This window comes from Natrix helvetica, assembly GCF_964273705.1.
Source record: "Natrix helvetica genome assembly, chromosome: 1".
In the NCBI taxonomy this organism is placed as follows: Eukaryota; Metazoa; Chordata; class Lepidosauria; order Squamata; family Natricidae; genus Natrix; species Natrix helvetica.
In genome coordinates, this window is record NC_138548.1 from 188,648,462 (window position 1) to 188,666,063 (window position 17,602).

A 17,602-nucleotide genomic window follows, 5' to 3' on the forward strand; every position below is an offset into this window, starting at 1 on the left:
AATAAAAAGAATAGATTCATCATTATAATGCCTATCAACAATTACTTACAGTTTGATTGGGCTTCTGGAGGAAACTGGATTCGAATGACAGCCATAAGAATGAATGAAAATACAGGCAAAAAAATTAATGTGAAAGACCAAAGCTGTGAAAAAAGAACAAATTATATTCAGGTTTGATATATTTGGGAAATTTTAACAATAGTAATCATACAAAAAGAACATCTACTTAACAAGAAGTATAATGTAATAAAGGTAGGAAAAATTAACAAAAAGTCAGTTTTCATTTTAGCATAAAGAACAAACTTTGTTATGGAAGGTCCCAATGTTTGCTAATTAGGAAAAATTAGTACTGAAAACTCTACCAGAAGAGGCAGACTCATCCCATAAATTATTATGGGGCAATGATCTTATGACAGAGAAGCAAGGGTGGACAGTTGCTTCCTTGCTTGCTTCCTTGGAAAAGGTTTCTTTTTATGGATTATACATGCTTTAAGAACTTTGGAGGCTTTTGTTTTATTTGACAATTAAAAGTATCTGGAAATCAACTATATTATTGGGTGAGTTGTTGCAGGATTTCAAGGATATGGCTCTTTAGGGCTAAAAGCCTATGTGAAGAGTCGTCAAATTTTTTTTAATGTAAATACTCTGTAGTCTTGCTAAACAACATGGCTATCCTTTTAATTTAATTTACTGTATATCAATGCATTACACTGCATTATCATCTCCAACTAGTGCTAACATTTGATCATTTGGGTATCATGCTTCCTACCCACAAAAAAGTAATAATATATAATGTTGGTTAAAGGACTTTTGCATGCAGTGAGCCGGTTGCCTTTGAGATTGGTCTAGGTGAGATGAGTGACATACAAGTCAAATAAATAAAAATAAATAAATATGTCTCTGGCTATACTGATTGAGATTTCTTGGAGTTCTTAAAAAGATTGTAGCATAGGGCCTTGTTGGAATGACACAATGAGTAGTTTTGGTTTTCCCCCCTTCCCTGTGATTACAGCAATTCCCTCCCCCTATAGTTTATGGCAAGCTGGCATCTAGCAAGTGAGGCTGAAGCAGAAGCTCAAGATGGCAGTTCTGACATTCTGCCCCCCCCCCCCCCCCGACTAAAACTAGGAAAAGAAAAGAGATATAAATAAAAGATTAGGGTTTAGTGGGATTTATCAGATATCGGTTATGGAATTTGTGAAGGAGGTGTGGGAATTGTACATGTTGGGCATCAACCCACTCAGTTTTGAATAGGGGAAAATCTTTCCAGAGGGTTAAGTATTGAAGTTTGCCTCTGTGGTTATGTGAGTCAAGGATTTTCTTGACCTTGAATTGCTGTTCTCCTTCAATAGGAAGGTTGGGAGGTAGTGGTAGTTTTGTTGTGGTACACAAGAGCAATGTGGCTGCAGGTTTTAATAGGCTGCAGTGGAAATCAGGATGGATTGGGTTTAAAAGGTTTTGGTAGTTTTAGCTCCACTGTCATGGGGTTGATGCATTTAATAATGGGGAAATGCCAATGTATTTCAGTCCCAATTTCTTCAAGGGTTGCCTGGACTGCAGGAATTTTGTGGAAAGCAAAGGTTCATCTCCAATTTTAAATTACCTTTGTTGCATTCTCCTTTTGTCAGCATATTTTTTGTGGGAATCTCTCACGAGCACCTTACAGGAAACTGGCCATGTGAATTGCAGGGATTTCACCCATTCAGCTAGTCATGTACTTTGGGGAGGTTATTGGGACAGCTCCAGAATAGCAATGAAATCCTGGCTAGTGGTCAGTCGGAACAGTGTGAAACCAGTGCTGCTGTGAATGGAATTGTTGTAAGCCACAAAGGGAAGGAGGTCCAACCAATTTCCCTGTTGATAATTAACATAGCAGTGGAGGTATGCGCTAGTATGCCATTCTCTCCATTGGTCTGGAGGTGGTGAGAAGAACTGAGAAGAACTCGTATTTGGAAAACTTTGGGTGGCATGGAGTTTCGCTAGGACTGGCCTTACTAATTTCACATGTTTGTCCATAGTCTCGGTGTAAATCAAAATATTGTTCAGATATGCTAGGATGCCTTTATACAAATGCTCATGTAGCACCTTGTTGAACAGATGCATAAATACAGTGGGGACTCTTTATAAGACAAATGGGAGCACCTGAAATTGGAAAGAGCTAGTGGGAAATTGAAAGCAGTTTTCCACTCATCTGCCTCTCTAATTCATACTTGGTAGTAAGCCTCCCTCAAGTCCAGTTTGGTAAAAAATTTCTCTCCTTGTCAGGTGGCTCAGCATATCCTTCATCAGTGGTAGGGGATACACATTCTCCAGACAAAATAGCATTGAGCCTGTGGTAGTCAATGCACAGTCTGAGGAAGCCATTCTTCTTTTCCCTGAACAGCGTAAGGGTTGCCATGCATGATTGCACTGATTGGATGAACCCTCTGGGTAGGTTTTTATCAATGAAGGCCTGAGCTCTTCTAATTCTCTCAGCATGATGGAATAGAGTCTAGGCTTAGGTATTGTTTTGATAGCACAGTCTGGGGTGGAAGCATTTAACACTCATTAAAAATCTCCTCCAGACCCCAGCACTATTTTGATATCAGACAAATGGGTTCCCCCTGTTCACAGGCTGGCACCATGCTATACCAGTGATGGCAAACCTATGGCACGCGTGCCACAGGTGGCACGCAGAGCCATTTGTCAGGGCACGCGAGGCGCTGCCCTGTCAGCTGGCCAGCACGCATGCACACGCTGGCCAGCTGAGTTCACCCTTTTTCAAAGCCATTTTTCACCCTCCCCAGGCTCCAAAGGCTTTACAGGAGCCTGGGGAGGGTGAAAAGAGCCTCCCCCCCCCCCAGAGGCCCTCCGGAGGCTTCATAAGCTTCCCTGAAGCCTCCAGAGTGCAAAAAAACAGCCCTATGAGCAAACCGGAACTTCGGGAACAGACTTCCTATTTGCTCGGAGGGTCATTTTGACTGCTCCGGAGGCTTCAGGGAAGCCTCTTGAAGGTCCCTGAAACCTCTGGAGAGCTTCCGGGGGGCGGGGGAGGCTGTTTTCACCCTCCCCACGGTCCTATAAAACCTCTGGAGCCTGGGAAGGTGAAAAAAGCATGCAAAAATGGGGGCTAGTCGCACCTGTAGTGCGTGCATGCGCACTGGGGGGTCACGCATTGCATTTTGGGTGTGGCACACCTGCACATGACCCCCCTGCACTCCCCCCACTTATGGCATGCAAGCCACAAAAAGGTTCGCCATCGCTGCCTTATACCTTTGATTTCTCCTGCCTAAATGTAAAGCTTTGCTTTTATTCATATTAAAATTCATTATTTTGATAGGGTCCATTGTTCATGTTTGTCAAGATCTTTTTGGATCCTGAGTTTGTCTTCTGTCTATTTCTGCCAGTTTAGTATCATCTGCAAATTTGATGGGTTCTCTCTTCTATTCCCTCATCTAAGTCATTTATAAAGATACAAGCCTTTTGATTTAGGGGATTATATTCTTATCCCTCTGCTGAATTTTGAACCTAAATTTTCTCCCTAGTGGTGGAGGCAGCATCCAGGCTGGGTTAACCTTCATCCACTCATCTCGAGGACTGGGTCTGATAATGTTGTTTAACCACACCCCTGCTAGGTAGACCCAGCTTTAGATTCAGTCCCTCGATGAGGGCGGCTGCATCATCGCTTTCTCCAGTCTATTAAGAAAGTTGGATGTGGAACTTCTGGTGGTAATGTAGGTGCTGGTGGACATTCCTTTGGGAACGCCAGCCCCGAGATCGCGTTAGGCTGCTAGAACAGCATAAATCAGCTGTCTGGCAGTTTGAAAACTCTCCCCTCAGGAAAAGAGGGGGAGGTGAGCAACCAGGTAAGGGTAGAGCTCCCTTAGACCCACAGGAGTAATTCTGGGGGTTGAAAGGCAAAAGCCCCCTTGCAGCCTGATAGTGCTCCGCTCCCGGGGCATCTCTGTATCGGCAGAACAAAGCACCATGACCACTCCTGCTATCAACGTATTAATCTACATTTGAATAAGAAGCAGGAGGAGCAAAGACAGGAGTAATTATAATCGCAAGTACAAAATTTAACTCAGATTTATTATAACTTCCTTCTGTGAAGATTAAGGGGGATAAAAGGGAAGATGGCGCCTGAACATCAAAGGGCGTGTTGAAAGTGAAACTTAAGAAGCAAAGTATCTGTTAAGTGCTTGCTAAAGTTGTAAAAAGAATCAAGAGCTCTAGATTAAACAAAACAGTGTTGGTTCACTAACAAGCTATAAAAATTAACAAGTTTGGGGGGTTAGGTGGACTTTTTGGATAAGCAATTTGGCCGCTGAAAAGTTTGATTTGAGTATTTGGAAATGGCTTCAAAGCAAACTAAATTAACTGCCTCTAAGAGCGCTGGAAGCTCTCCAGCCCAGACACAAAAATTGCAATCTTTATTACCCCCAGCAGAAGCATTAACACTTGAAGCCCTCCAAAGTAACCTTCAAAATGCCTTAAAGGAACAAGCTTCTGCTCTGGATGGCAAAATTACTAAAGCCCTTAAATATGTGTCTAACGAAATTGTCACGATGTTAAAAAGTTTGCTAGGCCTGAACTGCCTGAACTGACACTCAAGAGTTAAACTAAGAAAGCTTTATTGCGCAGGTCATAAAACAAAAAAAGGTTCTTATCTGAAAGTGATTTATTGCGCACGCGTTACACATTCCAAAATTCCTCTCTTCTTTGTTCGGCAGCCAACTTTGGCTGAGGAGCTTTCATTATCAAAAATGTAACCTTTAGTTATTTCTGTATCATTTATTTTTTTATTTTATTATTAAAGTTTGTTTATTAATTAGAATATTTTCTTAAAGAGTATTTCTTTTCTAAATATCTCAAAAGATATGCGGAAGGGAATCAGCCACGGTCCATCGATCTCCAACAGGGTGTTTTTTCCCCTGACAACTTGGTAGCAGAGTTTTGGTTCTGATGATACTAGCTGAGATGGCTACAATTTATGGCTGTATTTTCTCTTCGCGCTATCTTAAGATAACCGACTAAGCCTAATTAGCAATGTCGGAGAAAAAGAAAAAAAAGAAAAAGAAAGATGGGGCGAGCACAGATGGATCAGCTTCCTCTGACAAGGAGGCTCCCTCGGACACAGAGAAGCAAGATCAAAACGTGCTTCAGGAACAACAAATTCCTTCAGGTGCCGAGCCAAATATGGGAGAAGGAGCTACAGGACGCGACATCCACGAAACGAGGTCAGTGGTTCCTCCTTCTAAAATATCTCCAGGAGATTATGAATTTTTGGGGGCCAAGCCAAAACTTCCCACTCTGCCAGAGCCACTCCATTCCCAGACCCTCGCAGATTATCAAACGATTGATGAATGGCAACTGCCGGCACAGAAAAAATCCTCCCACGCAGAAAGCAGATTTTATAACATCTCCCCAGATGAGCAAGAAATGCAAAGCTATCTAGATCAAATAGAACTGTTTGAAAAATATGCTAGGGAGGCGAGAGTGTGTTTTGAAGAGATAAGGCGAAGTAGAAGAAGCTCCCCCACTCCCAAAATGTCTGAGGACGCCATCTTGTCTTCTTCAAAACAACAGCCTAAGACACACCCCACAGAGTTCATTGGTCAATTAGAACAAAGAGACATGTACACGTCACCGAGGTCACGTGGTCCCTTTGAGTCAACTGAACTTCCGCATACGTATAGAAAGGAGAGGCAGCCAAAAAGTGAAGCTGCACTGCCATCTGCTGGCGGAGAAAAATTATTACAGCAAAAGATTAAGCAATTGGACCAGATTTTCAGAGATATGTCTATGAGTTTTACAGAAGCCCAAACTTTGCCCTCAAAGGTTAAGTCTTCAACACCCCCTGGCGGTGTGGAATTCTCCCTAGATGAAAAAAGGCAAAGCCAAAGGCAAATTCGAGGAAGCCAATTTGATGTTGCCACGCAAAGGCCAATGATGCAACCCCAGCATCCCCTGGTTCAACAACCAGCTTTGCAACCAGAGCAACAAATTGTTCCTCAGCAGGTATTCACAGTCACCCCCTTGACTGGTGAGTCCAAATTAAAGGAGTCAGGAGAGAATTATAAAGCCTGGGTCAGTGAAATTGCGCTCTTGCTTCGAAGAGAAGGCACATATTCCATGGTTTTTAATCCTCCTCCTCCACCGTGGACGCCTGCAATAAGAAACCTCGAAAACAGAGCAACCACGACTTTACTCATGTCAATGGAAATTGAGATCCAAGGTATCTTTCCACCTGATGCAACTGCCCAAGAAATTTGGGCTATTTTGGAAGATTGCTACAGGCCCGTTTCAATTGAATCCTCATGTTTGCTCATGTCTGAGTTCCATGGTTCGAAGTTGAAACCTGGTGAACGAATTGGTGGACATTTGACCAAACTGAAAAGAATGAGAAGTGAATTGAGACAAAATGGCCATGTAATCGATGATATCCAAATGATTAGCATCATCATTAACTCATTGAATTATGAATGGAAAGATGCTGTTGCAAAGATTAACTACGTGCCTATTGCTCAACGCACAGTTAACCACGTTTGCAGACTTTTAGTGGAAGACGAAGCTATCAGGTTAGCTACCCCACATCTGCAACGGCCTCCAGCATTAAAGGCTCCAGCCAGACGTCCCTTCCGAGGAAGAGGCTACGCTCCAAGGATGCCAAAGTGCTACACCTGCAACCGTGTGGGACATGACACCCGGGATTGTCCCCAACGAGTTCCAGCTCCCGCCACGTACCAGCCCAGAGGAACAGATTCCAGAGGCAGAGGTAGAGGCGGAAGACAAGGTCGTCGTGGTCCAAGGCGTGATCCACAAGCTCCGCTTGCAACACTGGCCATAACCAACGTTCCACAACCTGATCCAAAGTTCGACAGACGTCTTTTGTGGACTTTAGATAGTGGAGCAGCTGTGCACGTTACCCACAGAAGGGAACTTTTCACAGAGATGGGCGAACCAGAGCCCGAGTATCGAGAACTGTATTCCTTCACCAACCACACTTGCAAGGTTATGGGAAAAGGAACTGTTTACATTGAAGAGCTCGATACACACATCCCTGATGTTTATTACATACCTTCAGCAACCAGTAATTTGCTTAGTCAAAGTCACTTGTCTAGAGATTTAAAGTTCCAGGTTCACCACCTCGAAAAAGCAAGTTACTTAGTTAAAGATGGAGATATTGTTGCTGAAACCATGCTGATTGGTGGTGTTTATTACTTAAAGCCAAAGCCTAAAGGGCAAGCACAGGCAAGTATGCAAACTCCAAAAAGGCACAACGCAGACCCAGAGAGAGTTGTCCCAGAGAGAGAAAGCGTTACTGTGCCAAAGGCTCCTAAAGCCAACAAACAGAGAAAACAAAAACAGATTGCTCAGAGCAAGCCTGAGGGTCCTCATGAAACTGTTAATGTTGAGAATTCACTAACTGGTAAACCTTTGCATTCCAGGTGTATTCACAAGTGGCACAGAAGATTGGGGCATGCCAGTTTCCGTGTTCTTAGAAAGATGCCGGAGTTCGCAAAAGGTTTGGATCTAAAGGGGTGTAAGGTGTTTTTGGATTGTGCGGTTTGCAAAAAGGCTAAATCCAAGGCGGCTGCAATTCCCAAACACGCTACACGCCGGTCAACACGCATTTTTGATTTGGTACACACTGACATAGTGGGTCCTTTCCCACCAACACTTGGTGGCAGAAAGTATTTTTTAACAATTGTAGATAATCATTCTAGATATGGATTTGTATATCCTATGAGAGAGAAATCTGAGACCTTTCAGATCTTTAAAGACTTTGCAGCATTTGTTTCTACACAATACCAAGTTTGCATCGCCAGAATCCAGAGTGACCGTGGTGCAGAATTCATGTCTCAGCGTTTCCAGGACTGGATGCGTAAGAATGGAATTCTTCATCAGACATCTGCTCCATATACACCGGCTCATAACGGAGTCGTAGAAAGAAGACAAGGGGTTCTACAAACCATGATGCGTTGTCTTCTAGAAGATGCCAATCTCAGTAACGCATACTGGGGTGAAGCAATCAAATATGCAAATTACATTGTCAACCGTACTTGGAGCAGTGTAATCAATCAAACTCCTTTCTACATGCTGTATGGCTACAAGCCTAATCTCAAGAACCTCCATATTTTTGGTTCATATGCTATGGTGAACACTCCCTTAAGTCAAAGAAGAAAGGGAGGTACAGTAGCAAAGAGACTGAGATTTATGGGTATTGATGATAATTCAAAATGGTACAAATTCATTGATACTAAACATGTGATTGTCATTTCACAATCTGCTAATTTTGAGGAAGACATTGACTGGTCCAGGATTCATTCCAATGATCCTGAAGTTTATTTTCCTAGAGATGGTGTTCCAGATGCCACGCAGCCTGATGACAATTCGCAGGCAGATATTCCTTCTACCAGTTCTTCACAACCTGATGTTCCGTCTTTGCAACCCGCGGATGCTGATGCTAGCGACGAACGTGAGGACGAGGATGATGATGAAGAAGAAGAAGACTGGTCTGTTGTTCCTAGACGCTCCAAGAGGGCCACAAAAGGAATCCCTCCACAACGTTATTCATGGCAACTGACAAAGTCACCATTACCTTTGATTTGCAACGTTACTCTTCCTCCAGAGACATTCACACAAATCAAACAGCTTCCTGATTCAGAACAAGACAAATGGTATGATGCAATGCAGGATGAAATGGACAGTTTGAAGAAACTTAATGTATTCACGCCTGCAAAACCTCCAGCAAACAAGAAAGTCATTGGCACCCGATGGGTCTACAGAATCAAGAAGAAACCGAATGGTGAGTCTTTATACAAAGCCAGACTTGTAGCTCAGGGTTTCGCTCAACGTTATCCTGAGGACTACACAAACACTTACTCACCAACAGTCAGAACTGAAAGTGTAAAAATTGCTTTAACCACTGCAACTATTCTTGGTTTAGAAGTTTTCCAATTTGATGTGGACACAGCTTATCTACATGCAGACCTAGATGAAGAGATCTACGTGAGAAGCCCTCCAGGATTCCGAAAGCAAGAAGGGGATACCTGGTTCCTGAACAAAAGTCTTTATGGTCTGAAACAGTCAGGTTTAATGTGGTATTTATGTCTTACTGACAAACTAAATTCAATGGGCTTTATTAAGTCCGAAACTGATGAATGCGTGTTCACAAAAAGATCTAACAATGCATATGAGATAATTCTTGTTTATGTTGATGATATTGTTTATATTGGTCCAAATAAGAAAATGAGTGAGATTTTTGCCAAAAGTTTGCAGAGATACTTCACACTAAAATCTTTAGGACACATTAGCACTTATTTAGGTGTTCAAATTGAAAAGACACAGAAGGGGTTTAGTCTTTCACAAGAGGAGAAAATTGACCACATTCTACATCATTGCAACATGAAAGATGCTAGCACAACAAAGACACCCATGCAAACAGATTTTCACAACTTAACACATGAACCAAGTCCTGAGTTCGAGGATCAAACACTTTATCGTTCAGTCATTGGTTCACTATTATACATTAGTAGTTGGACCAGACCTGACATCGCACTTAGTGTTAATCTTTTATCACGACACGTAGGTAAGGCAACACAATTTCATTGGTCATGCATTAAGAAGTTGTTGAAATACCTAAAACACACTAAACACATGAAGTTATTGCTAGAACCAACACACACTGATCAACCAAAGTTGATTTGTTTTGCCGACGCCGACTGGGCGAGCGACAAGAAGTCACGCAAAAGCACTTCTGGTTACATGATGTTCCTAAATGGTTGTCCTGTTTACTGGCAAGTGAGAAAACAGAGTTTTGTTTCATGTTCATCTACTGAAGCTGAATATGCTTGTGTTTCAGATGCTTGTAATTCTCTAACGTGGTTTGATGCTTTGATCACAGATATCTGGACACGTCCGATTCGACCAATCACCGTGATGGAAGATAATGTATCTGTTGTCTATATTTCTGAGTCACATTTTACAGGTTCTAGGTCCAGACACATTGACATTCGTTATCAAAACACAAAGCAATTAGTTAAGCAAGGTTTTGTTAAATTGCAATATGTTTCTACACATGATCAGATTGCAGACATGCTTAACAAACCACTCGCCGCAAATCAACACGAGTATCTGCGAAAGAAGATGTGCCTTAATTGATGATTTGATGACGTCAGCCCAGACTAGCAAAAGAAGGGGTGTCACGATGTTAAAAAGTTTGCTAGGCCTGAACTGCCTGAACTGACACTCAAGAGTTAAACTAAGAAAGCTTTATTGCGCAGGTCATAAAACAAAAAAAGGTTCTTATCTGAAAGTGATTTATTGCGCACGCGTTACACATTCCAAAATTCCTCTCTTCTTTGTTCGGCAGCCAACTTTGGCTGAGGAGCTTTCATTATCAAAAATGTAACCTTTAGTTATTTCTGTATCATTTATTTTTTTTATTTTATTATTAAAGTTTGTTTATTAATTAGAATATTTTCTTAAAGAGTATTTCTTTTCTAAATATCTCAAAAGATATGCGGAAGGGAATCAGCCACGGTCCATCGATCTCCAACAGGGTGTTTTTTCCCCTGACAGAAATGTCTAAAATTAAGGACTTAATCCAAACTCGCAACCAGCAAGGGAAGATATAGTGGATGCATTTAAGGGTTTGCTTGGTTATGTAACATCACTGGAGGATAGAGTGGAAGAAATCAATCAGTCCAATGTGAATTTGGAGAACAAGGTTGTAGACATTCAAAGCAAGATTGATAAATCAGAGGCAGAAGTCACAATGACACAATATAGAGCTATGGAGTTTGCTTTGAGAATAAGAGGCTTGAAAGAAAGTAAACAAGAAAATTTGAAAGAGATTTTTGTGGAAGCTTTTGTCCAATTAACTGGTGAATCCAAGACCGAATATGACTGGCAGATGGACAAAATTTACCATGTAAATTCATGGATTGCCAGAGAGAGACAACTACCAAGAGATATTGTAATCTATTTTGTTACCAGGAAAATAAGGAATGGCATATTACAAGTGACGTATAAAAACAAATTGCAGGTCGCAGGTCAAGCAGTGACAGTATTAAAGGAAATTCCCCCTAAAATGTTGAGATCTAGAAAGGATTATGCATTCCTAGTGGATGAACTCATAACTCGCCAGATACAGTACAGATGGGAGGTTCCAGAAGGATTGGTAGTGAACTACTTAGGAGAAAGATATCGTCTTAGCTCAGTCTGGAAAGCAAGAGATTTTTACAGCAATGTATTAAAGGCTGGACACCCTCCATCTCCAGGATCTAGAGGAAGAAAAGAAGCAGGGGAAGATAAACAGGAAGATATCCAGGCATAAGCGGGTGCTGCTCAAACCCTGGACTTACTTGAGATAGAAGAAATCATAGAACAAAGTCAAACCCGAGCGGTTACCAAACGTAAAGAGCAAGAATTAAAGATGCAACAAGCCCAGACAACAATCCAAGAAACTATAAGCATACATACAGAAGCTGTGGGGGGAGCCAGACCGAAGAAGAAATTCCAGCAGGATTTCCAGGTGGCTCTTAAAAAGCTTCAGGGGGCTGAAGATGACAATTAAATTTCTAACCTGGAACGTTAATGGTTTAAACTCACCACAAAAAAGGAAAAAAAATATTCCACTATCTGAAACAATTTAAAAATGATGTGATTTTTCTGCAAGAAACACATATTAGAACACAGGACCAGAAATATCTGATGAATGCAAGATTGGGACTACATTTTGTGGCATCTGCTCCAGAGAAGAAAAATGGTATAGTTATATACTTAAGAAAAGATTTAAAGGCTGAATTAATTGAAGCAGATACTCAAGGAAGATACATTGCAATTGAACTATTAATAGAAGGAAAGAAAATACTTTTAACAGGAGTATTTGCCCCCAATCAACAACAAGAAAATTTTTACAAGTTGCTTCATACCAAATTAATACAATGGGGTTATAGATCGTGTATATTACTGGGTGATTGGAACGGAGTATTGGACACCATGAAGGACCGAAAGAGACTTTTGCAAAATACTCAAACACGAGCAAGATTGCCTAAATCTTTTTTTGACATGATAGATTATATGGAATTGAGAGATATCTGGAGAGAACGGAATCTTAAAGAATGGGACTTTACATTTTTTACCGATAGGCATCAATCCTTCTCTAGAATTGATTTTATACTAATTACAAATGATTTCCTTTCCAGGGTGAAGAAGATGTGTGCTTTCACTGTCCCCCGAGGGACTTTGATGCTGGGGTCACTTTCTGGCACTCCCTATTGCTCACAACGCCTTAATTGAACCTCCAGCTCTTTTCAATCCACACCCAACTTTGTTAATAGACCGGAGAAAGCGATGATGCAGCCGCCCTCATCGAGGGACTGAATCTAAAGCTGGGTCTACCTAGCCGGGATTGATTAAACAACATTATCAGACCCAGTCCTTGAGATGAGTGGATGAAGGTGAACCCAGCCTGGATACTGCCTCCACCCTAGGAGAAGAGGCTTCTCAGGTAATGGCCAACGCCCTATTTCTTCATTTTCTTGATTCTTGAGCTGCATATCTCACATTATGCCAATATCATTAGTAATGAAAAAAAGAATAGTTCGGGAAAGGACTGACACAACAGCCTGGTTTAATGTGTTCCACCATTTATTTTCCAAATATATAAAGTACTAGCTGTACCCAGCCATGTGTTGCTGTAGCCCAGTCTGGTTAAATGGAAAAGAAAGAAAAGAGAAAGCGCAAGTCCCCCGGCAGAGGCGGCCCCCGCATGGAAGTGAGTCACGGTGGCCCTTGCAAGAGCCGCAACAGAGGACGCTCTCACAGGCCCCAGCTGGCCGAGCTGAAGAGGAGAGGAGGAGGAGGCGGCTGCCACCCCTGACCCAGCTTCCCTCAGCGGTGGTGGCAAGAGGAGGTGGCCGGTGTCCCCTGAGGAGCAGGAGGAGGAAGAGGAGGAAGGAGATGCACCTGGTGACACGGACGCGAGGGAGCACCCGCTGGCCGCGGCTCCATCCAGTGACGCTGTCGCTGCTGCACCTCAGGCTGACACCGCCGCTGTCCCGTTGGAGCCGCCTTGGCGAGGCAATAGCTGGCTCCCTGTGAGGGAGGTGGAGAGCGCGCGCAGCTGACTGGGCTGAAGAGATGCTCCGCCTCCACCTCCTCTGGAGCTCCACTGGGCTGGGTGGGAGGAGGTAGCCGAGGGTTGGGGCAGGTGCCACCCTGCCACAGACAGCAAAGGCCTGGTGGGAGGGGAGGAGAGAGAGGGGAGGGGGAGGCCGAAAGGCTTTGACTCCCCTTGGTGGAAATGGGGAAGCTCATCGGAGGAGGGGCAGAAAGGGGAAAGGGTGCAGCTGCAACCCAGCTACACATATAAAGGGACCATCGGGACAAAGCTGGAGAGAGGCCAAACTATTTCGAATATACTATACTCAAGAAATGAACGCTATGGTAAATGACACAGCTGAATTCCAACACAATGTCACACGAAATAATTAAATCAAAATGAAAATAAATCGAAATCTATGAACATTCAATATAACAATGCAATCGGAAACATTGAAATGGAATCATGAAATATTTAGTATAGTGTGTGTTGCTTTTATGTCCAGCAGATGGCTCTGGTTTTCAAAAAAGCATGTTTTTACAAAAAAGCATGTTTTTACCTGTCACAGGTGTGATATCTATATAATAAACGTATATAAACATATGTGCGTAGTTGAATGCAACGTTGTGTCAAAATTTCAAAGCAATCGGTGAAGAACTTTCGGAGATTTGAGATTTTGAACAAACAAACATTACATTTTTATTTATATAGATTGAAGAATACTGGGCCTAAGATGGAGGCTTGTGCTACTCCATGACTTACTTCTTTCCATGTGTATATAGTACCATTAAGGACTACTCATTGAGTATAGTTTGTCAGCCAGCTAAAAATCCAGCTGGTGGTAATGTTGTCTATTCCACATTTTTCTAGCTTACCAAGAAGTGGATTGTGGTCTACTTTGTCAAATGCCTTGCTGAAATCTAAGTATACTAAGTCCACAGCATTTCACTGGCGTACTAATTTAGTGACTTTATCAAATAATAAAATATGATTGGTTTGGCATGATTTGTTTTTAACAAACCCAAGCTGGCTACTAGTTATAACTTTATTTGATTATTTATTTGATTAATTTTGATTATCTTTTCCAGGATCTTCCCAGGTATTGATATTAGACAGATTGGTCTGTAGTTTCCTGGGTTTACTTTTTTTCCTTTCTTGAAAATGAGAACCACATCAGCCCTTTTCCAATCCTCAAGTACTTCCCCTGTGCTCTAGGATTTTTGAAAGATTTGGTACAGTGGTTCTGAGATAACATCTGCCAGCTCCTTTAGAACTGTGGGATATAATTTGTCAGATCCCGGTGATTTATATTCATCAAGGTCAGGTGTTCTCTTACCATTTTGCTTACTTTCTCTTACCAGTGCTTACTTAATTTTTATTCCTGGTTTCTGTCTTCTCAATTAACTTTATTTGTTTAGCAAATAACTTTATTTTGTTTCTAGATGTTCATAGATCTGTTCCTCACCCCAGTATCTTCCCAGGTATTGATGTTAGATTAATTGGTCTGTAGTTTCCTGTGTCCATCCCCCCCCTTTTTTTTGAAGATGGGAACCACATCAGCTCTTTTCCAATCCTCTGGTAATTCCCTGGTGATCCAAGATTTTTTAAAGATACAATGGGTCTGAGATAACATCTGCCAGCTCCTTCAGAATTCTGGATATAATCCATCAGGTCCTACTGATGGATCTGGTGGGGCAATCAGAGCTGGTGGGATGGTGGGTGCTGGTGGAACAGAACCAGGTTGAGCAAAGTTTTCAGTCGGGCACTGAACTTGAGCTGGCCACTCCAGAGTTCCTGCTGTCTCCCCAGGTTTTCAACCTCCACTTCTGTCTCAGGGTTTTCTCCTCTGCTTCCCAGTCTGCTTTCAGGTCTGGTTCTCCCCAGTTCTCCATTTCCTCTTGTTCCCATTTGGGAATGGACATAGACCAGTCACCGTGGTAGTTTATTCCTCCGGCTGGACAGACATTGCATTTCTGGCTTAATGTCACACCTTGCTCTGGGTGTGAAATTTCAGCACCCTAAACAATCCCGAGTTTCCCACAATATCACAGTGGTCCCAGATTGGGTGGCAATGGATCGCACATTGGGAGAAAGGATGGGGAACATTGGCTTTGTATCAGTGAGTGGTAACTTCAGATTCTGCCTCATCTTCCTGCAACCAATGTCTTTAGTAAAAGTTCTTTTCACTTCTATCAGTTGAAAGTCTGCTTTTTTAAATGAGTGTTTGGAGACAAGTCTGACACCACTCTTTCTTTTTACTAAATAGCAAACTAGACAAAGCATTTATAAATTAAAAGTTTCAATAGCAATACCACAATCTCTTTCTGGTCTTTACATCATTGGCATAATCACTATCAAAATAGCATTTCAATTTTAATTCTTCAGAGACCTGTATATGAAGACCCAAATTCACAGTTCCCTTCAAATACCTGAGAATCCTTTTTACACGCATCCAATGCAATTGCACTGTGACAGATATAACAGGCTCCCAATTGCTGACTGATATATCTCTTGATCACAGGCTTCACTTTTGTCCTCACCCAAACTGTTATGAAAATCTGTGTTCATAGGTGTTGGAGCAGTATTACAATCTTTCATGTTATATCTCTCCAACAGCTGTTCAATTTTTATTCTTTGACTGAGAACATAACCACCTGGAGAGACAGGATTACCTCTGATGGAATCCGGACCTTGGCTGAAGAGTTGTTCCTGTTTGCCTTCTGAAATAGTAAAAGAAACCATTGAATGTCCCTGAGGTGCAGGCATGGCCAGGGGACGATGAATATACAGGACACCATTTTGCCCAAGAGCTGAGAGAGCAGGGCTAAGGGGTCAGTTCGCTCCCTGCTAACTTGACCTGCCAAGTCTTTAAGGCTGGCCTGTCTCTCCTGGGATAGAAAATCTCTGCACGACAGGGTATCAATGAGAGTTCCTAGATGGAGCAGGTGGTTGGAGGGAGTGAAATGACTCTTCTCAATGTTTATAGAGAACCCAAAATACTGTAGTGTTTCAATGGTAGTTCTCAAGTCCACAGTGGTCTGGAGGGCTGAGGAGGACAGGACCAGAATATTGTCCAAGTAAAAAGGGACCCATACTGGCATAGCTCGCAGGTGGGCTACGAGGCACCCTAGGATCTTAGTGAATAGCCTCGGGGCTGATGAAAGACCAAACGGCAGTGCCTTATATTGATAATGATGGCCTGTATAATAAAACCGGAGGTATTGCCAATGCTGAGGCTGAATCAGGATATGCAAATAGGCCTTGGTGAGGTCAATGGATGCCAGGAAATCGTCCTGCCTAATGCAAGCCAAAATAGTGTGCAGGGACTGCATTTTGAATCTCTGGTAGACCAAATGATGGTTAAGTCTTTTTAGATCTAAAATAACCCTCCAGCTCCCCAAGGACTTAGATATTACGAATAAGATCTAGTAGAACCCCGCTCCCTGTTGCCCTTCATGCTGGATGGCATGAATGTCCAACAGATGCCGTATTGCCGAATTCATAAGGGCCTTCTTAGCAGGGTCATTTGACAAGGGACACCTGATGAAGAACCTCGGAGGGGTGGAAAGGAATTCCAGAGATAGGCCTGACTGCACAGTCTCTCTGACCCAGGCGTCAGATGTGATGTTCTTCCAGTGGCTGGCAAAAAAACTTGAGGCGGTCCCCGATGGAAAGATCAGAGGCTGAACTACTTGGGGCAATGAAAGGGGCAACCTCCTGCACCTCAAAATGGCCACCTAGCCTGTCTACCTCTGTATGATCTATTCAGGAATTAACAATATCTGGGGAGGAAATCCCTCTGTGTGAGGGCAGTCCCTTACCCAGAGCTTGAACCCTGAAAGGAAGAGTGGTTGAAGTATGGTGTTGGACAAAAGGATCCCTTTCTGTTGATGGATGGCAGGATCTTCCTCTTGTCTTTAGTCTCAATCAGGAATGGGTTGAGGGTGTCTCTGAAGAGGACCTCTCCTTTGAATGGTGCTGAGGCCAAACACCACTTGTGTCGGGCATCAGCCAGCCACTGATGCAACCAGAGCAGGTGGTGTGTTGTCACTGTCGAGCCGATGAATCTAGTGGCATTCAATGTGGTGTCTGCCAAGAATTGAACAGCAGTGGTGAGTTTATTCAAGTTCTGATGTGACCTTGCATCTGCTGCAAGTATTCTGTCCTGCATCTGGCGAATCCAGAGCAAGGAAGCCCTGTTAAAGAAAGAGGCAGTTGTTGCAGCATACATTGCCCATGCAGCTGCCTGATGGGCCCTGTGGAGAGTTTGCTCCGTCCTCTTGGTCTCTGGTTTCAGGTTTTCCTCTGGTTCCTCTGGCATAGTGGCTTAGAGGATTAATGTCAGCAATATGCACCGCTGATGTAGGAGTAACAATGGGTTCACAAACCACCATGTTTCTGCCAGTGGACTGGTTGGAAAAGGCTATTGGGATGCTCAGGTCATCTACAGCTCCCCAAAGGCCCGCACTGTTGCTGGGCAGAATAGAGCAGAGGAGAAATCTTGCTCTC

General features: G+C 42.8%; 1 protein-coding gene across 1 annotated transcript in view; it reads right to left on the reverse strand.

Moving 5' to 3' along the window:
* ABCA12 (ATP binding cassette subfamily A member 12) overlaps positions 1–17,602 on the reverse strand; it is a 179,608-nt gene that overhangs the window by 150,796 nt on the left and 11,210 nt on the right. The window contains exon 2 of the mRNA XM_081957386.1: positions 50–143. Coding sequence (XP_081813512.1) covers positions 50–143 — 94 coding nt within the window. The remainder of the gene's footprint in view (positions 1–49; positions 144–17,602) is intronic.